Genomic DNA, 22,846 nt, shown 5'->3' on the forward strand with positions numbered 1-22,846 from the left:
AGGCACTTGTATCAGTTAGAGAAAGCATGTCCTTTGCTTTATTGTTGTAATGATGGCCCTAGATCTTACTGTGGAAAATGATGTTCATATGAGTATAATCTTTGCTCGACCTACCCTGGGGATCCTTTCACATAATATTGTTTTGCCGTTAGGTTATTTATTTAATTAATACAATTATAAAATCAATCAGTTAATAGAGGTTGATATGCTGGAGCTGTGGCTAGCCACTTCTAACATTCTTGGTCCTAATCCTGGTCCTATCACTGTTAGCATTAGGTTTGCACCCAGCCTTCGATTGCTCCATTTCTATGTTATCTGGTTTCTTTAGATAGATAGATAGATAGATAGATAGATAGATAGATAGATAGATAGATAGATAGATAGATAGATAGATAGATAGATAGATAGATAGATAGATAGATAGATAGATAGATAGATAGATAGATAGATAGATAGATAGATAGATACTTTATTAATCCCAAGGCTTTACAAGCCCCAGAAATGTTCTTCTTAGATAAGTCAGTGACTACAAGCGTGTATGCAACTGGTCCTTGCAGTGTTTGTTCCAGGCTTGCTCTCTTTGACACAGCATTAGACTTGGCAAGTTAAGAAAAATGAGTGGATGGAACATAAAAAAAATTTGAACGCCCTTATCCAATTTAGGGCGATGAAGTATTAGTGCCTATCCTGATCTGATTGGGCACAAAGCAGGATTAAACAACGGATCAGTTGTATCATGGCATCACAAAGCACACTAATGCACACATCCACATTCATACCGAACCAAATTTTCACATATTCACACTGGGGACAATTAAGAGTCACAACTCAAACTGCTATGTATGTCTTTCAGGATGTGAAAAGAAAACAGGAGATTCCAGAGTAAAATTATGCAGACATGGGTATACTCACAAACTCCACGTTGGCAGTGTCCAGGCCAGGATTCACACCCGCCACCATACACCTTAAGTAATTTACTAGGACTGATGATCAAATTCAACTTAAATAAAACAGGGGGAGTTTCAGTGCAGGAGGATGAAAGATATCAAATAGAAATACACTACAAAGAATCCACAGGAGTTACACATTCAAAGACAATCCTTGTTTGATGCCTAAAAGACCAAAAGAAAAAGTCATTCAGTAATATTCACATTGAATGCCGATCAAGAAATACTGAGTGCTTATATCACAACAAGGGGGTCCTGGAGGACTGCAGTGGTGGCAGGTTTTTGTTCCAAGCCGATTTCTTAATGAGAAGTCAATTCTTGCTGATGAAGCACTTATTGCTCAAGTGACATTTTTCTGCTTCATTTTAGTTGTCTTGCTAGTTAAGATTTCCAATCATAATTGCATATTTTAGACTTATTTTACTGAATTTAATGGGTTCTTATTAGCAATAAGATGCAAAAGACAAGGGAAAATCATCAATTTTCCATCTAATTTGTTTCCAGGTACACCTGTCTGTATTCATCCTGCACTGTTTGGTTTAATAAAATACTTGAAAGGAAACTGAAGAGAAAAAAAGAATTGCTATTCTGTTTCAGGTTTCTGTAATTTGGATGATATCATTAGGAAGGAAAAAACTCTACAATATAAGAACGACCTGACATTGCAGAATTAAAACACTAATAAACCATAAAATTAAGTAAGATCTGTTATTAGCAAGAATTGTTTTCTAATTAAGCAACTGGGCTGAAACAAAAACATGTAGCCACAGTGGCCCTCCAGGACCGACACTGCTCACCCCTGCATTACAATAATGAAGAGTGCAGGGTACTGGCGTGGATTCTGGGGGCTCTGAAACACAACAGGTTAATGACTTTGTATTTTGCTTAAGCTGCCTGTGCTTCAGTTGTATAAAAATATATATTTTGAAATAACTTAACATGTCTAAAAGAATCATTTGATTTAAAAGTAATGATTATTAAAATGGATAGATCAATAAGTTTCCCTACCAATATACAGGTATACTTAGTTCAATTACGGAGGAGTCTATAAATCAGCATATCTTTTTATTGGTACTAATCAAGTTTACTTTTACTTCCCTCCATCCCTCCAGTACTGAGCCCAATTAATGCACTCACCATTGTCAAAGGGGCTTAGCCTATTTCAGCAGTTGGATCAGTGGCGGCTGGTGAAAAAAATTTGGGCAGAGGTGCAGTTTTTGTGGGGACAAACTGAAGCGGAACTTCTTTATAGCGCCTTTCACATCTATCTATTATATAGTGCCTTTCACATCTATCTATCTGTCTATCTGCTGGGTTCACTTCCCGGTTCCTCCCTGTGTGGAGTTTCCTCCAGGTACTCCGGTTTTCTCCCACAGTCCAAGGACATGCAGGTTAGGTGCATTGGCGATCCTAAATTGTCTTTAGTGTGTGCTTGGTGTGTGTGTGTGTGCCCTGCGGTGGGCTGGCGCCCTGCCCAGGGATTTGTTCCTGCCTTGCACCTTGTGTTGGCTGGGATTGGCTCCAGCAGACCCCCGTAACTCTGTGTTAGGATATAGCAGGTTGGACAATGACTGACTGACTGACTATCTTTCTGGTAATTCTGCATGTTTGTCAGTTAGATGCCACTGTGAGTGGCACCCTTTCCAGAAGCTCCATGTACAACTTTATATTTCTACCTTTTTCTCTATCTCTCTGATCACTCCTACCACTTTCCTTTATGTGGATTTGTTTCCTGGACACTTTTTACTACTTATACATGGATTTTTACACGCCGAGACTCGTCTATTCAGGTTGTCAACTTCTAGCATTGAGAACAAAGGCCCATGCCAGTGTGGTTCCCTATTTACCTGATGAGGTAAGAAGGCGGTATCGTGGCAGCAGAGCCGGCTAAAGGCGAAGCGGCCTAACGAGGAAGTGGCAATACAAGCCTTTGGTGCCTTCTGTGTTCCTGAGAAATGTGAACTCACTACCAAATAAGATCAACGAACTGGCTGCACTGGTGAAAAATGTCAGGGCTTAGCACAGTTAGAGCAGACAGAAATAAATGTGAATTTCCCCTTGGGGATTAATAAAGTATCTATCTATCTATCTATCTATCTATCTATCTATCTATCTATCTATCTATCTATCTATCTATCTATCTATCTATCTATCTATCTATCTATCTATCTATCTATCTATCTATCTATCTATCTATCTATCTATCTGCTTGTCCTCAATCACTTGCCTGCTGATGAATTCTTAAGCCACGTCAGTCCAGTCCAAGCTTTTTTATCTTCTTTTTATACTTCAAGTGAAAGATTTATGAAGGAGCGTTTCATTAAAGAAATAACCGAATTTTCTTTGATTTCTGAAGTTCCGCTTGAAGTTGCCATTTCCCTAAAGGCATGCTCACTCATCTAGTTACATTAATGGCAGGTGTGAACTGTGAACGATTGACATGAACATGAAATAGTGTGTTGATGATTGTCCACCTTAAAAAAAGAATATAGATTATTTAAATGAAGTTAAAGTTTTATCTGTATAATATAATAAACATATTTTGCTGCATTTCATCTTAAAAATGATATCGTCATCATATGTAAAGTGGCGCAGGTTGTGAGATATTATAACTGTAGTGCAAGTTTACAGTGAGGTAATTGTACTTATAAGTACTAACAGTTCTACAAGGTGCAATTGATTGACTGCATTTAAAGTTCTTGGGATGAAACTGTTTCTAAACCGCAAGATCCGTACAGGAAAGGCTTTAAAACATTTTGCAGTGGCTGAGGTAGCGTGTCCTTAAAGCTGTATACCGATAATTCTCTTTCCGATCAGCTGCTGCTGTGATTCACACTCAGATACAGTGATATAAATACTCCGAGTCGTGCAGTGAGAGTAATATGGAAAAAGATGATCCGCTGTGGCAACTCCTAATGGGAGCAGCTAATAGAAGAAAAAGGAGGAGAAGTGAGAGTAACAACGCTAAAGCAGTTATGGTATTTGGAATACTATGGCTATTCCCTGGACCATTATATTGTTACGAGTTAATTACAATCAGATGCATTACACTAATAAACAATATGCGGTTAGTCCCAGTGTATTTATAAAGCTGCGTCAGGAAAATAAGGAGTAACCACACAGAAACAGTAGCATTGCTTTGACGCTGGGTGCTGCCTGTCTGCAAAACCGAACGGAGAACTGTGGAAATGTGCATGGCTTTACGCCAAGTGTAGGCTTTATACATCGCGATTTGAACGTGGAAAAGTTCTTACGCAACATTTCTGTGCGTACGCACCGTTTATACATGAGTCCCCTGGAGAGCTACTGTGGCTGCAATTTTTCATTCTAACTCTTTTCTTAATTAGTGGCCAGTTTTTGCTGCTAATTAACTATTTCCCTTTTCTTGAGACTCTGACCACTGAATTGATTCTTTTTTCCTTAAACAGCACCTAAACACAAATTTGATGTGAAGTGAGCCAACAGATGACCAACTGAGTTGGGGTCCAAACTCCAACCAACTTCACTTTAGTTTCTTAATTTGAAGCCAATTCTCGTTGCTAATTAAACCCGTTATTTAATTCCATGACGTACATGGCAGACATTTCCAAAACTGCCGATTTTCTTTTTTAAGAGCGCTGTCAAAATGTTTTGTAGACCTGAGCAGATCAACATTACTGAGGCCTTCACCTTTGTTCATTTTCAGTTATTGTGTGATGGACACAAGTTGTTGTTTATGTGTTGGTTCATTTTGTGTCTTAATATTGTTTGGTTGCTAATTAAAGAATAAAGAAATAATTAAGGGGCCTGAGCCTTAAGTTGTGCATCAATTAAAATGAAGGCAAAGAGTTAGATAGCAGCAAAATCTGGTCACTAATTAAGAAAAACGTTAGAGTGAAAACCTGCAGCCACAGTAGCTCTTCAGGACTGGAGTTGGAGACCCCTGGTATAGAATTAAAAGTAATGATTCTCCAGTTAACTTAACAATGAGGTCAGCTCTGTATCATGTATGTTTATTCTTGATTTCTTTTCAACTGTAAACATTTTGCTTCTTTAACAAGATTTAAATTATATTTAATTACTTCAGCCTTAACAATGGAGTTTATTTGTAAATGTCATGTAAACTGGCATCCCTTCCGTGTAGATGCTTCCCTACTACCAGATACTGTAAGCTTACCTTGACTTCCTGTCATTTTGCAATGAAAGAAGTGCTTTCAGAGAATGGTTAATGAGAATGGTTGTTGGCTTGATAATCTCTATAAATTAAAGATCAGTTCAAAGACAACATGATGGGAAATACAATGAGGTCACATTGCTGATTTTTCAAAAAACGTACCTTGTATTTTCACTTCTTGTTTTAAGTATTTAATGCCAGAATTATAGCTGTATGTATATACAGTATACAAATTTTCCAGACACATACATTTTTCTCCTTGGGGGTAAAAAATGGAAGATATCTAAAAAAGTTAACCAAAGCCTGATGCATTCTACTGTTGGAAAAGAAATCATTGATATGACAAATGAAAAGTCCCCAATGAGTTGACTTTAACATGCACAAGAGCTATTTGTTAATATCAGTGACAGTACTCATATAACTAGATGACTTTGATTTATTCCAGAAGTTTTAAATAATCTGTCATTTACGTTTTGATAACTTAATTAAAAATTTTAAAACCTTGCTCGATCCAAATCAGGGTTCTCAGGCATGTTGGGGACAAGGCAGGAGGGCCAGTCCATTGAGTCCAAACTTGCACACATGTCGACACTCACACAAGGCAAATTTAGAAATTTGGGAAACCTAAACTGCATGCCTTTCAGATGACCTTGGTGTACAGAAGATCCATACCATACCATTTTCTAAGCCCACTTAGTCAAGTGTGGCTGGAACCTATTCCAGCAAGCATAGGGCACAAGGAAGGAACAATCCCCAGAATACGGTGCCAGTCCTTTACAGGGTAAACACACACACACAGGACAATTTAGCATCACCAGTCTACATAACCTGCATGACTTTGGACTGTAGGAGGAAACCTGACCTCCTGGAGGAAACCCATGCAAGGGGTCTCCTTACTCCACAGGTGCGATGGAGCAGAACAATCACTGTGCCTCCATACAGAATTTCCTTTATGTTGTATTTTTTGTATGATTTGGACTGTTGCATTATAAACGCTAGCCACTGGATAAAATCTGCTAAAATTAGATGATAATTTCCTTTTGTGTTATCACAGCTAATTTCTATCTCTATCGATGTCTCAAAGGAAAATCCAAATCTGAGTTCAATGCAGACTCCCATCCAGGAAACACCATGCAGCAATTCTTCATCAGTAAAAGGACACTAACATGTGTCACATGTGTTCGACTTTAACATTTATTAATTTTGATAAGCAACACCGATCGGTAACTTAGGTCTCCCATGTCTGGTGCTGTGTGTGCTCTTGTGTACATAAATATGAATAAACCATTGACATACATAATGTAATAACTTGAAGCTTTGTGGATGACTCTTTACATAATCGTGTAGTCGAAACAGCAGACATAGACTCGTACAGTGATGATTTAAAAAAAAACAAACAAATATACTAAAACATCCTTAAGGACTGTCTATGGAAGGCTAACTTCATTTTACCTTATACCCAGAGGAACCACACAAGAGGCCTAAGCCTCAGAGTCGAAGATAACAGACTGCCAGTCACAATTCACAATTCACATCATGGCCTTCTTAAATTCAATCTGAAATTGGTGAGTAATGTAATCTCCCTACTAATCTCTTTGATAACAACATTCTCTTTGAAAATGTGAATACACATCTCATAATGGATATCTTTTTGATAGTTTTATTGCAAAAAATTGTGTCTAGAAGTCTGTAGTTTGAATAGAAAGTAAACTTAACGGTCTGTTCATTGTGAAGAGCTTTGTGACAGTCTCAGTGTAGAGTTAAAAAAATCTGTTTTCTTCAAACTACTTTTTTATTTAGGAGTGGTTGGGTTTTCAAAAGTATGGGATCTATCAAGGCCCAAAAGTTTAGAGAGGGGGCAGAGGGTGGGCCTATGCTGCCCCTACACTGTATCTCAGTGTCAGGCTAACAATGCCAAATGTTACATCAAATCAAAGTGTATTTGTCACAACCAAATTATATATACAGTAAAATTTGTAAATACTGTAAAGGCACCATAGCAATGGAGCGGTCCTGGTGAGCCAGTAGGAGGCCATCACAGAAGGTGACAGCCTACAACAGCATGAAGTCTCATCAGATTTACAGGATACCCAGAGGTGTAGACATCAGGACATCACAGTGTGCTATGAAGTTTTTGTCCTTCAACGATATAATTCTGCCCCTTCCTCAAAAGTGATTCAGAGCTTAAAGGCTTCTCCATACCATTGCTAAAGTTAGTGTAGTATATTGGAATTTAACTTGGCACAAGGCTTACTGTTACGGAGGACAAAAGTACAGGATTTGGAGTAACAGAAAAGACTAGGAAGGTTGGTACTTGTATAATACTTTGGGAGGTGGAAAATTGCTAAACCTTGTTGGGGAAAATCATTTTCATAAGTTTAGCATCCAGGGCTCACAAGGCCTTATAAATATATTAAATAAGCAACAATTGTTCTAAAGGATGCAGCTGTCCTGAACGTATACTTGAAAGAGAGCCATAAGATTGCTAGGAATGCGCCTTATACTGACTTTTGTGGATCTGCTTTAAAGCTTGCTAGGGCTTCTCAAGAATTACCTTAAGTCTATCCACCATGTATACATCTCATTACTAAGGTTTAGATCATCCTACCTTACCTTATAAGAACATGCGCTTGCCAAAGATTTACATTCTATCAGCTATATCCTAAAAAGTTCTTATATATTCATATTTAGAAAAACTTTGTGTGAACAAAGAATTGTTAGCACATCTGTGATTATAGGGCAGGATTAACTTCTTGCATGATATGCTTCTTAGATGCCTCTGCTAAATAAAAGTCTCTTATATATTTGCTGGAGTCCCGAGAGCCATTGTATACTATTGCTGAAGTGAACTGGGGATCAAGAGGAAGTCAGAAATGAAATACATATAATTAAACCCAATGAGAAATTTTGGCTTACAAATCACACTTTCTATAACTATCTGTGAACTTATTTGGCATTACTCTAGGTGAGGAGTGGCACTAGTAGGCATTTTCCCATTATACACCCATCAGCCCACAACATTAAAACCACCAGCCTAATATTGTGTGGGTCCTCCTTGGGCCGCCAAAACAGCTCTGACCCATCAAGGGATGGATTTCACGAGACCTCTGAAGGTGTCCTGTGTTATCAGGCACCAAGGCGTTAGCAGCAGGTCCTTTAAGTACTGAAAGTTGCATGGAGGGACCTCCATAGATCAGACTTGTTTTTTCCAGCACATTCCACAAATGCCCAAACAGATTAAGCTCTGGAGGCCAAGCCAACACCCTGAACTCTTTGTCATGTTCCTCAAACCATTCTTGAGCAAGCGCATTAACCTCCTGAAAGAGTACATTGCCATCAAAGAATATAATTGCCATGAAGTATGTAGTCTGCAACAATCTTTAGGTAGGTGGTATATGTCAATGTAACATCCACATGAATGCCAGGACCCAAGGTTCCCCAGCAGAACATTGCCCAGAGCATCACACTGCCTCCACTGGTTTGCCTTCTTTCCATAGTGCATCCAGCTGCCATCTCTTCCTCAGGTAAATGATGCTGTCCACATGCTCTAAAAGAACACGTGATTCACCAGACCAGGCCATCGTCTTCCAGTTCTGATGCTCAAATACCCATTGTAGGAGCTTTCAATGGTGGACTGGGGTCAGCATGGGCACCCTGACCATTCTGCACCTATGTCACCCTCCCATTCACAGCAAACTGCGTTGCACTGTGTTCTGCACATTTTTTACATTTTACATTTTTCAACAGTTTGTTCTGCTGTAGCTTTTCTGTAGGGTCAGGCCAGACAGGCCCCGTCCATTAATGAACCTTGGATGCCATGAACCGTTTGCTGATTTAATAGCTGTTGTTTCTTGGGCTGCTTTGGTAGGTACTAACCACTGCATAGCAAGCACAACATACAAGACCTACTGTTGTGGAGTTACTCTGACCCACTTGTCAAGTGGTAGAAATTTAACATCTTATTAAAGAAAGAAACATCCTCTAACAAGACAGTTCAGTAATCAAACAGGAGAAAAGCTGATCATTGTGTCTTTTAATTACTCCTCAGCAAAATGCCTTAGATGGAGCATTCTTCAAAAGCAGTCTGTTACAGAATGGTCAGAGAAACAAAGAATAGAGGTTAACTTTATAAACTGTTGAATTTACATACTGTGTCAATTAATGCATACATTTTACTCTGGTTGGTTCATTGGTTTACAACCAAATGATTTATATAAAATAAAAGTCTATTATAGTATATTCTTGTTCTTCTTATGCCTTTTGAGAGGAGCTACCACCCTTGAAATTTCTGTGCGTATAACAACTATCCATTCTCATTGTTTACAGGACATCTGCTCATTTCTTAGTCATCGCTTAGACATCCTTCTGTGCATTTTGTATATTACAACAACCTTTCTTCTGGTACATTCTTTATTTGACCATCTCAGGATTTTTACTAAACCAACTCTTATATTTCAGTGTACATTTTGTTGTTCACTTGACCTTTACCTGGTTTCCTGGTGTGCCTGAACAGGTTTCTGACATTTATTAAGCCTTTATGCTATTTCTTTAAGATGAATGCTATGTTACCCTAAACTTATTCTTCCACACAAGCCATCACAGTCTGGCCCTTGTCAAAGTCACTCAGGGGTGCATTTCCCCAAAAGTAACAGAGGAAAGCCAAACAAAATGACACCTTTTATTGAATAGTCATCTGAAAGGATGTAAAGCAAAAATATTTTTTGAGCCAAAAATGTGTTAATAGTAGCTGAGGTCTGTGCCGAGTCATTGCCTTGGTGCATGAACCATCCTCTATGTTCAACCTCTTCCAAAATGTTTCCTTTATTTGAATCTTCAGCAATTTAATCAATTGTTTAATTGTCTAATCACTGGGTGTAACTTCATAATTAACAGTATTAGGAAAATTTAGAAAACTGAAAGGTCAATGTTCTTGTATTTCTCTGGTTCTCTGGTCTCTATTTTGTGATTTTTAGACTCAGTAAACTAGATGATGCATGTAGGGACAACTGTGGTTTTGTCAATGCTTTCTTGAGCCAAAGTGCCTGTCATAAACAGGCACTTTTCAAGATGTCTATACTCTTATATTCATTAATGAGTGCTCCCTTAACCAGTCTGTAATGAACGACATTAAGATGTGGAGTAGGTTATTTACTGAAATTACAATATATGAATAATCCTGCATATAAAGTCACTGGTCCATATCTAATTACAGCTAAAATGGTAAAACCACCAAATAAAATATGCCTGGTATCACATATCTCCTTAAAATATTCAGTTAAGAATTCAGTGAATTTTCTTTTGTTTTTTCCCTAGTGTCTTTTCATGAGGAACTCTTCACAGTGATAAAGTAGTTTGAAGGAGTGTCCTTTCCAGATAAGATGCTTCTTGTGCATTTTACTTTCATTCAGATAAAGCATATCATTACAGAAGATGAGATTTATTATCCGATGATGAAATTACATTATATTAAATGCTTGCTAGTCAGATCTTTGTCCAGAACTCAGATTTATGTTCATACCAATAGTCACTTTGTAAATGAGGGTCATAGGTTTTTTCAAAGACTACAAATTGATTGTTGTGGGGTATGGCAGTCATATCTTGCTTTTCCTATAAATTTCTTTGCATATATTTTGAAGTCATTATTTACCCTTCTAACTGGCAGAAAGAGACATGTTATGGTCAAAGCCTGGTACAACTAGAGGACATCTTCCACACTATATGCTGACTTTATGGTGTGCTAAATAGCTGACCCCAAATCCAACTAAATGACTAAGGGGACCCTGCTAATAACAGAAGGGGGAATGTTTTCATTAAAAATGTATTTTTATTAATAATTAATAATATTTAATAATACATTCCTGTAGTGAATCGTTGTCCTCAGTGGCCCAGCAACCCCAGTCTAAATTGAAAACTGGATAGAAGAGTCTTTTTAAGACTGTGGTCAAAATCAGTTATGGATAACCCTCCAAATGTACATTTGAGTTACCCAGTGGCCAATCAAAACTCTTAAGGTGCTTTTGAGAAGAACTCTCAAGCTGTTCCAGATGTTCTTGCATGTTGTCCACACCACAGAGTTGCACTGAGGAGTACCAGGCTAGCTTTGCTCCCCAATAGTCCCATGGGTTTGGCACACACTATCCTCCAGTGGTTATGAGAATCTTAACATGACTCATCACAGGACCTGTGGTCCTCAAAGATGGGTGATTTATGCACCTATTTTTCACTGAATTCATCTGAAAGGTCCTCTTTAAATTCATGCTGTGCACTCTCTGGTATGGTAATGGGCCACAGTGTTAGCAAGCTGCTCAGTGGTTCTCTATTTTGTTTATTATACAGTATCTCATACATTGTCAGTAAAATAGCTCCTGTTTTTGGTTTGACGCTAAGCTGAGGTTGCAAATCTTGTTGTTTTTCATGGTATAATTATGAAGTAAAAACGACTGGTCTGCAGTAAAGACCCAATCAGATGTCAGTTTGCAGAGTTAGCTTTCCGTGTTTGACACACTTCTGATCGCTCTGTGCAGTGTGCTTCATGTACAGCAGATGTTGCTACTTTTTTTCTTCCTATCAGCCATGACACATGCCCACACTGATGCTCTTATCCTATCAGCCATGGCACACTACTATGCCACTGTTTGCTGTTAGAAGGATCCGGGACCCAATTTAGGTAGCCTGCTTTTTTTTTGTTTTTTACTACAGGAGCATGTGTCACATCACAAGGTCTCAACTAAGGCCAAGATCAAGGTTCAATGCCGGGTGGTTTGCAGGTTTTTGTGTGACAGACAGACAGACAACCAATAGCATTGATTTAATGTACTGTATATTGATTCTTAAGTCATGTCGGAACCGAGAGTGCCCCTTGCTGGTTAATATTGGTGTTGCTACCCTCAGATCTTTAACAGCTTTCTGATGTAAAGGATTTAATAAAAATACTTAATTCTATAGAAAATGAAGACAAATTCCTTTTTGTTTTAGTGCATTAAAAAAGATTTTGATAGAAACTACATTTTTTCACTAATTCATTCAATATGTGTGCCTTGTTTTTCTAAATTATGATTTCTTCTCCATTATTTTTTGCAGAGGTGCCACAGAAGACAGATGAGAAAGCCATAGAGTCCTTTTCTGATTCCTCCTTATTTAAGCACTGGGGGCAAGACCTTAGTCCAGAGAACAGAAGAATTGCACTGAAGAAATTCCAGTACTATGGCTATAATGCTTTTCTTAGTGACAGATTGCCTTTGGGTAGAACGATACCCGATTTCAGACCTGAGGGGTAAGTAACACAGATTCTATAGCTGTTTCATTTCCCCAAATTTCTGAATTTATTCATTTTCGACATTTTAAACATTTTATTTATTTTAAATATATGGTTAAAAAAAACAAATCACGTTTTCTACCATAAATAGACTATTTCTATATAAAGTAATCTATCCTTGCACAATTTATGCTTCAATACTGATAACTGAGCATATTGATTATTTCATTTTTCTATTATTTGTTTGTGCATTTTATTTATAGAAATTGCATCCCGGTTTCTGTACCAAGTGATAGCTAAAATGAGTACAAACTACTTAAATTAGATACACTTTTAATATTTTTTACTTTTGCCCTTTATTGTTGTCAGGAACAAATCAAATTAAAGTACCATACAGCATTGTCCTGATGTTTATCAGTTGTTTAGGAAACACGGAGCACTGTAGCCGTGGATATCCGAGTTCTGGATCTTGCTTTCAGGATGTCTTGATTGAACACATTCATGTTTGTGATTATTGGCTCAGCTGGCAAATATGAGAGGCAGCCTGCAGTTCAGACAAACTTGTTTTTTCATTTTAACTGTAATGTGAGCATTTGGTTCTGCTGAATAACAGTTGAATACTTTTATTTTGTTGTTGGCATTTACAGTAAAAAAATGCCACATTTTCCTCAACACACCACAAAGTGTTAGGCAAGCAGTCTTGTATTAGTGGCCTATACAACAGTTAATCTGTTAAATGTGGGCTTACTTAGCTTTTAAGCATGTTGCAGATAAAGCATCACTTAATATGAAATTTTTACTTTTGCAAGTATTGCCAAATGAGAATCAACTGCTCCAAAAAACTGTTTCCCCACCAACTGAAAAGAATGCCGGAAATCTGATTAATATAAAATTTAAAATTCTTCATGCATACAATCTAATACAGGGGTCCCCAAATCCGGTCCTGGAGGGTCCCAGTGGTGGCAGGTTTTCATTCTAACTCTTTTCTTAATTAGTGACCTGCTTTTGTTACTAATTAACTCCTTTTCCTTTCATTTTAAATGACTTGTTTTTTTAAGATTTGTTCCCTAGAATGTCTTCTTTGTTCCTCTGAATTGCTTCATTTCTTTCCTTAAATGGCTCCCAAACAGAAATGAAATGTGAAGTGAGGGAGCCAACAGAAGACCAACTAAGTCAGGGCCTCAGACTCCAACCAATTTCACTCCAACCAGTTTCTTAATTAGAAGCTAAGTCTTGTCGTTAATTAAACTCGTTCTTTAATTCCATGGCTTGTTGCTGCTCTCATTATTTAATAGCATACAGTTCTGAAATTGTTGATTTTCTCATTTCTAAGAGCACTTTTAAAATGTTTTGTTGACCTGAGCAGACCAGTATTCTTGAGACCTTTATCTTTCTTTATTTTCAGATATTATATGATGGACACAGTTTGCTGGTCATGTTTTGGCTCATTGTGTATCTCACTATTTTTTGACTGCTAATTAAGGAAAAAGAAACAATTAAGGGGTCTGAGTCTTTAAAAGCAAGTCAAATAAAATTAATTCAGTAGAAGTTAATTAGCAGCAAAAACAGGGCACTAATTAAGGAAAGGGTTAGAAAGAAAACCTGCAGCCACTGTGGCCCTCCAGGACCGGAGTTGGGGACCTCTGGTCTAATATAATGAAAGAGAAACACATTTTTCCTTTATGGGTCTCATTCCACCTTTCACACAGAGAAAATGAAAAGATTTAAACTCAGCTCAAATCTCTTATCACATTACATTTTGGGTTTACAAGTATAATGTGGGTGATTTGTCCCACACCCAGCCTGAATGGCACAATTCAGCTCCATGCGAAGTGAAAATCAGACATGAGCTGCAAAAATGCTCTGCAAGTTTATATAAAAAAGAAAGGAACGTGAAGTGTCACAGCATGTTTGTCCCCAAACTTAATTAACGTGGAACTATTAATAGTATTTAAGAACAGAACAATGTTGAAATGCATTTTCCTGTTATGTGAAAGTTTAAAATATATTTCTTGTGAAAACTATACATGAATGGATTGGAGACATGCACGTGAGATGATAATATACATGCATGCAGCTTCTATAATTTTAAACAGATATATTCAAATGATAAATCAGAAATATTAAATATCTATTCTTGATTTTTGGGTGACAAACCTGCTACAAACAGAAGGGCTCATCTCAAAGATAATCACCCAGAACTGAGCATACATGATACATCAATAACAGTGTTCTAGTCTTACTGTGGAGATGGTAAGGTATTTGAAATATATTTCCATTATTAAAAGCACTGCCTGTTTCAGAATAGGTTAAGTGCCTGGGAATTACAGCTACTAGGATACTTAAAGATCTTTTTAAGGACAGGTTTGTCTAATGGGAAGCACTAAACAAGAAGTCAATAGATAGAGAATTCTTCACCCCTCTCCAGCAAGCAGAGTTAATAAAGCTAAAAATCAAAATCCACCATAAACATTTTGTTCCTGTTTTGGAGTTTTCCTATAATCATTAATAAATCCTTTTTTAAAAAGGTTGATACCATTACTAGTTCATTTATATGGAAGGCAAAAAAGGCCATGTATTAAAATCTCATGCTTTACAAGGATCAAAAGCAGAAGGTGGCCTGGCTTTCAGATATACTACTGGATTGCCAATATTTGTCATTTTGAGACAGTGGAACGACAAAGTCAGTGCTGAATGGTCTGTCTGGTTGGATCTGGAAGGAAAGTCTTGTAAGAAGTCCCCTGTGTGTGATCTGGTCATTAATAATTGTTGGCAATTTATTAGTAATCAGATTGTGCTTCACTTACTCAAAATCTGGACACACTGGAGAAAACATCCATCCGTCTATCCATCCATCCATTATCCAACCTGCTTTATCCTAACTACAGGGTCACTGGGGTCTGCTGGAGCCAATACCAGCCAACACAGGATGCAAGGCAGGACTGGAGAAAACATCTTAAGGAAAACCAAGCCTTTCAGGGTAACAAAATATGTAGAAATTACTGCAGGGGTCTTTAGCAGAGACCAAAAGCAAAGGTGTAAGATTATAACCACTAATGATAAAGGAAAAACTTGAACAAAACACAACCATCGAAATATGCATACATGACACCACTCAGCAAGACTCTTAGTTTAGCATACTGAGTGCTCTGCATGTCAGCAGGTGGGCTTTTCAAATGATATCAAGACAATTATCCTGTTGAACATCTTTTCCAAACCTTTGTGGGCGAGTCGAATTATGAAGTAAGTATAGCTATTTGGTTTTTAAATGGCTTATTTGAAGTGGGTTTGTTTTCCTTCAGTGTATTTTAGCCTACAGTTAAGTCTGAGAGTCACATTTTATACAATTTAAAGGTACAAGAATGCTAAAAGTAAGACATAAGTCCTCTGTCCATGCTGGCCTGGCCGGGATTGTTCCTCGTTTCTTTGGCCTCTCACAGAAAGTCTTGTGCTTAGTGCACTTCATCAGTACCTTGGAAAGACTCGCATATCGACATCACATGAAAACCAAGAGAATTCTTCCAACCATGCAAAGCTTGCAAGCTCACAGTTTTCTAAGGAGTAGATAATATATTTTGAATGTTTTATGATATGAAAACCACTTGTCACCTTAAATATATGTCCAGGTTAGATATTAATATTAATAAAGTATCTATCTATCTATCTATCTATCTATCTATCTATCTATCTATCTATCTATCTATCTATCTATCTATCTATCTATCACTTACCCCACCCACTATATATACATGTCTAACATATTCAAACCATGAAAAATGCACAGGCTGCCTAAACTTCACCCCTGTGCAGAGTAAATAAAAAGGAATGGGTTTGATGTTTAGGAGTGCATTGCTTTATTCAGACCTGAATAAATAAGCTAAAATTCTCATTCCATGCTTTGCAATTCAAGAGATATGTTGCTTCAGGCATTTTCAGTGCTGTAATGCACTAGCACGGGCTTAACATCAGCCCCAGTGAATAATTTCAATGTTCTCTACAGTGGTCTGGAGTGTGGTGTTCCCCACCTAATTTTGTTGGATTTCAACGGCCACCTTAATGAGGTGCAAAAGCCTCCTTAGTTGTTACGTATTCCTGACTTTTCAACTGAAATCATGATTGAAAAAATTCTTAAGGTGGTGATGAGCATGTCAATTTTAGAAAACTGATTGTCTATTTATGTTCAGGGCAAATAAAATGGAAACAAGCAGGGGAGAGTAGATATAGCACATCTGCATACTTAACTGGAGAAGGCCATTAGAGATTATACTTCTAAAACATTGCTGTTGTATGTCTTTGTATTCATAACTAACAAAATACAGTTGATGTTTTTATCATGTGTGTGGATTATGTTAATGAAAATCCAAGAACATTTGTAAAATTCTGATATTGTCAGTACAACATTCACTTAACATACAGCATACCCGATTTTTGTGCCACAGATGGCTGTAGCTAATCTATTATCGCAACATACAATTATTCACAAATAGGTGAAACAATTGCGCCCATAGGCACACCTTACAAACAAAACACCAAAGGGAAATTTTATTGAGAAAAAACAAACCCTATATATACTATTAGTGTATTAATGGGTCAAGTAGCTTTAGCTTTATGATTATATACTAATAAATTATTCCCAATCAGATGCTGATGTTGAAATTTATTCAACTCCATGGTATTTCCTAACCTTGTTAGTTTAGTGCCATCTACAGATTTAACAACATTGTGTGCCGCATTTTGGTTAAAGTCATTCATATAAATTTAAAGGACCAGTAGTCCTAGTGGGGCTCTCTACTTTAGAGATCTCTTAATTCTACAAAGCACTGTCAGAATATAATCTTTTTTTCTGTGTTTAAAACAATTAGAAGCCAATCTGTACACTGCACATTTAATCCCCACTCTTGAATGACATTTTATTTGTAGGAAATTTGAATCAACAGAGTAATGGCATATTACAATTTATATTATGTCTGGAAACAGTTCCACCGAGGAGGAGAATATTGTTTTTTATACAAGAAGAAAAGTCTGTAAAACACCATGTTTTACCTCATGGAGTTATGGGTCAATGTTCTGGTGCTACACATGCTGAAATAATGTAATGTAATCCAAGAGATGCTTTTTAACCCAAGTAATTTTTTTAATGTAAAACAATGCAGATCAATACACTGTTTAAAATTACTGGTATGCACATTTGTGAAATGTTATAATTTAATAGCCTTGGCCATCTTCTTTATCTGTCATTTACTACCATCCTTCTTGTATTTGCTTGCTGCTTCATCTAAATGAATTAATAGCCTGAAGCGCTCTCAGAATGCTGCAATGGCACTGAGTCCTGTCCAGGGCTGTTTCCAGCCTTGCACCCTAATCTCCAGACTTCCCTGGCTCAAAACTGGATTGTGTTTAGAAATAAACAAATATGCAGATATTGTCAAAATAAAACATTTAATTATATACTGTATAAAATATGACCACCATTACATTCTTTTTTTTTGTCATAATTGTTCATTTCATTAGTGTGATTATCATGCTGCATTCCTATAAATTGTACAAGGAAACTTTCACAGGCAAAGCAACTCTGATTTTTTGATACGAAGAGTTAGTGAACATGGCCGAAAGTGTTGCATAAAATGAAATGAACTTTTTACTCAAATAATAATGTGCCCATGCATGAACCTTCTGAGAACTGTGTGTGAAAAAAGATACAGGTAAATTATGAAGAAAGAACTGTATCATCATCCACAGATCTCTTCATTCTCAACAGACTCATACCCTGCTAATCACTACATTCTGTTTTGTCATTCATCCCGTGCAGTGGGATGGTAAGGGCTTAACCCCAATCTGGTGGACATTGTTTTTTATTCATAGATTTTATTGCGCAGCGTGTGCATCATTTACAATAAGCCTTCTCTTCCTGCCTGTAACATTGTTATGTTGTCCTCTCCTGGTGCCTACCTCACCTTTAAGTTAACTTCCACCTTGTGGTGGAGTGTAAAACAGATGAGTAATATCTAGCATAAAGCTGATCAATATTTTGTATGTCTTGTAGGGCTGAAGGCTGTGTAATCAGTTGTGGCTTTAACACATTTATGACTCTACTAGATCAAATAACATTTTTATTGAGCCATTTGTGGTGAGGAGGGGGTGAGTTAACCAAAGTGGACCAGGTGTAGGGGGTGCTTAGTTTGTAAGAGCTTACAACCCCTCAACCAACTGGAAGAAAGGCTAAACTGCAGAGCGGGTATGAAATGCATTCATTGGTCCAGAGGTATACCAAAGAATTTGGACCAGTATAAGACAAGGCTCACCCTCCCCTCAGTCTCTTCTCTCTTCTGTCATCTCTAAAAGCTTTACCAATGTAGAAGAGCTATACTGTCTGCCACTCCATGTACGGACAAATGACGGAGCAAAATAAGACAGTATTCCACCTGGTAGCATGTTATCTAAGTTGTATTAATATTAATTTATCAACACATCTATTTTGATTCTGCTTCCATATATTTGGACATATTATCTGTAGTACATCAATAAATGTGTAATTTAAACTCCTCTGTGTTCTTTTACATTGTCTAATTGCATGAGATTGTAACCATAAAAGGGAAGGGGGAGAAAGTGCTGAACTACAGTACCTAACTGTGAGATAAGTATATGGGATTTGGGGCATTCTGTTAAAGTCTACATAATAAAGAGTATCAAAGGGGAGAATAGGGTCATCAAGGACTCTAATACAGCAAAACACACTTCTAAGATATTATCTGTGTGTGTTCAGTTATGTCTGTTGTGGACAGTTCCTGTTGCTATCTTCTTTACAATAGAAAAATCAATTAATTTTCCTTTCATTTTATCTATCTAAAAACAATGAAAGAAGCCATCTGACTGTTCAAACTACTGCCCAACTTATGGGATGGTTTTCTGTGCCAAGCTGCAGGCCTGAAATTTACAAACTGTCACCCACAAATTAGTTTATCCTGATCAGACCAGTTGTATCATTAGGCTGCAGACAATTTGTGTATTCCTTCATAATGATGATACAGCTCTAAATTCACTATTTTCCAATGTGCTAATATCACTAGATGCAGAGAAGGTTTTAGACTGCAGGAGTTGGACCTTCTATTACACTTTTTAGGTTTTTTGGGGTTGGGGAAAGAATTTAACATGATCTGTACTCTTTGTTCGTCCCCTTTGGCAATCGTATTTGTTAATACAGATATATCCAAACTCATGAGTTCACAAAGTAACCAACAAGGGCTTTCCTTTATCATGTTTACTTTCCATTTCCCTTTGTAAACCAGATTGGGTCACCCCATTGATAAATATAATGTCCCCCCAAAAAAATCCCTCTGTGTATTAATGACAAATTGCTCATGCATCAGCCTCGGGGTAGAGTGGGGACGGCTATATATATATATATATATATATATATATATATATATATATACGTGGTGTGAAAAACTATTTGCAGGAGTGGGAGCGGGCAGGGCCCTCCTCACTCACGCACTAGCCTCCGTTTGTGTCGGTGTACTTCTGCGTTTTGGAGTAGTGTACCTTGCCTCTGCTTAGCTAGCAATATCTGTTTGCTTATTGATTTTGAAAGTTTATCCTGTTTTACTACTATGCGATGAGACAAAAGCTGTGGGGAACACAGCATTTCAGAAAAGAACATATACCAACAGTATATATATATATATATATATATATATATATATATATATATATATATATATATATATATATAGATATATATATATACATACTGTATATATACAGTATATATTGTGTTAGGCACTTTTCAATTTCCCACACCACCAACACAAGTGCAGCAATAAGCACACAGCAACTCTTTGCCTTTCTCTTCTTTTCTCTCTCTCTTTATCAGTGCCTCCTCCACTCCTCCCAGCAAGCTTTGTCTCCTTCCTCCCGACTCTGGCTCTCTGAGCTATGGAAGATAGCTCCTTTTTTATTATTCCCAGAAGTACTTCCGGTGTTCCCACGACTTGGCTGGAGCCCCATAAAGTATAGCTCCCCAGTCGCTGTAGCACCACCTGGCGCCACCCATGGAACTCTAACAGAATTGAACCAACAAACTGCGAATCCCATGATGCCCTGTGGGAATCCGTGGCAATGCTTCAACCTGGGGGGTGGCCATCTTTGTGCAAGTTTTCTTCCTTTGTAAGCCCACATGGGCATCCTGGTCAGGTAAATTTATATATACAGTATATATACATACAGAACCACACAAAATGTTTAGTACACCTCAGTTTTTTCAGTTTTTATTCACATTTAATCAGATGAAATGCAATGAATAACCTAAAATGGTGAAAAGGTACACAGCAAACTGCCAGAGGTTTAAATTTAAAGTTTAGGTGAGCAAAAACTGAAAAAAAAAGGAAATATTAGATTACGGGCGGCACGGTGGCGCAGTGGTAGTGCTGCTGCCTCGCAGTTAGGGGACCCGGGTTCGCTTCCGGGTCCTCCCTGTGGAGTTTGCATGTTCTCCCGTGTCTGTGTGGGTTTCCTCCGGGCGCTCCGGTTTCCTCCCACAATCAAAAGACATGCAGGTTAGGTGGATTGGCGATTCTAAATTGGCCTTGGTGTGTGGGTGTGTTTGTGTGTGTCCTGCGGTGGGTTGGCACCCTGCCCAGGATTGGTTCCTGCCTTGTGCCCTGTGTTGGCTGGGATTGGCTCCAGCAGACCCCCGTGACCCTGTATTCGGATTCAGCGGGTTAGATAATGGATGGATGGATATTAGATTACAAATGATCCTTCTTCAGGGAACATCTAATAGGTTACAACCTACAGATGTTCTGCATTAAAGTAAATTAAAGTAAATTAAGTCTTGTAAGTTGAAGCAAACAATTTGCACAGGTGTCCCAGCTTCTGTTGATTACTTAAAAACACCCTGTCTGTCTTGAAGAAGAGTTGGAATAGACTTTGTTACTACACCCTCTGAAGTAGCACTTGGACAATATTCCAGTGGTAATTGAAAGAAAACAGCAATTAACAAATGAAATGAGACGGAGCACTATTACCTTTAGAAGTGTAGACTTTCTATTTGAAAAATTGCAAAAATAATCAAAGTGTCAAGGAGTATGGTGTCCTACACAATCCGAAGGCACTTGGAAACTTGAAGAAATTTTGATAGGAAGAGATCTGGCAGACCCAAAGTCACAACCCAGTCAAAGACAAGTTTCTGAGGGTCATCAGCATATGTGACAGGCCCCTCACAGCACAACAGCTTCAGGCCCAACTTAACAGTGGTCAAAGAAGCAAGTCACAGTTTCTACTGTGAAGAGGAGACTTTGTACTACAGGTTTGACAGGGCGAACGCAGTAAGAAACCCATTCCTTGTAGGACAAAATAGGGCCTTGAATTATAGCTGTGGAGTACCGCAGGCTGAACAAACTCTGTACACAACCTTTATCCTCTCTATCAAACTATCCTCTACCTCTATCTTCCTCAGAGATGTCATACTGGGACTCTTCAATGTGAGTTCTTCCAAGATTTTGGAACATATGTTCTCAGTCACACTCAACAGGAGATGAAGCAGTGATTACATTCACCCTTCTTAAGTACTGGAAGTATGATGACTGCTTCCCAGTCTTGGGGATTTTCTCTTTTTTGTTTCCAAGCTAGGTTAAGAACACAGTATGTGAGTTTATTGTTTATATACCTGAGTATTTCTGGAGCAAACTGTATGAAAGGCCATCTTATTTCACCCTCCTGGCATCCTGCCTCTACCTCCACATTTCTCTGGTTCTCTCTAGCTGTGTTGTGATCCCAGCAGCTCTTTCCACCTCTACATGAAAATCTCTTATCATACAATAATTTTTCCATCTTTGTCATGTGTATACTCTAATGGGGCTTCTTTGGTCTTTCTAAACCTTTTGAGGACTTTATTAAAATAGATTTCTTCAAATTTAGGACCGAGATCATAGTGTATATAATCTATCCTCATGTCTTATTTTTAACATACTGTATATCACAACCTATGTTTTGCTTTTGTTTTTTACATTTTTATAATCTTCAGTTCAATTCCTTGCTAATCAATATCTGCCAAAATATTTTATATGTACCACTAATTTGACTTCCTCTTTCCACAATAACATATACTGTCTTTGGACAGTTCACAATAACCACTCTAAACCATATCCATACTTCTTCTACATTGTTAATTCTACCATTTGCCACAACTTCTCTAGACTTCTCCTCATCTATTTTTAATACTCTTTTTAAACTTTAGTAGATCGTACCTTAAAAATTCTAATCTTCTTCTTTACTATTTTTGGTTTCATCACTCTTGTTAGATGGTCTTTTATTTGCATGTCACCGAACTGCTGTTGCATTTGCCCTTCACTCAGGTCAACCAGGCTAAAGGGAACATATGGACACCTTAAAGGAATAATCCCCCCAAAAATGGTGTGATTTTTATACTGTATGTTACTTACCCCATGCGAGTAAGAATAAGACCCTGGCACAAACAAGATTTCTAAGTCAGTA

General features: G+C 37.6%; 1 protein-coding gene across 1 annotated transcript in view; it reads left to right on the forward strand.

Moving 5' to 3' along the window:
• LOC120527094 (polypeptide N-acetylgalactosaminyltransferase 18) overlaps positions 1–22,846 on the forward strand; it is a 776,032-nt gene that overhangs the window by 384,241 nt on the left and 368,945 nt on the right. The window contains exon 2 of the mRNA XM_039750177.1: positions 12,181–12,373. Within this exon, the coding sequence (XP_039606111.1) occupies positions 12,181–12,373 (193 nt within the window). The remainder of the gene's footprint in view (positions 1–12,180; positions 12,374–22,846) is intronic.

The sequence above is a fragment of the Polypterus senegalus genome, chromosome 1 (assembly GCF_016835505.1).
Source record: "Polypterus senegalus isolate Bchr_013 chromosome 1, ASM1683550v1, whole genome shotgun sequence".
NCBI lineage: Eukaryota > Metazoa > Chordata > Cladistia > Polypteriformes > Polypteridae > Polypterus > Polypterus senegalus.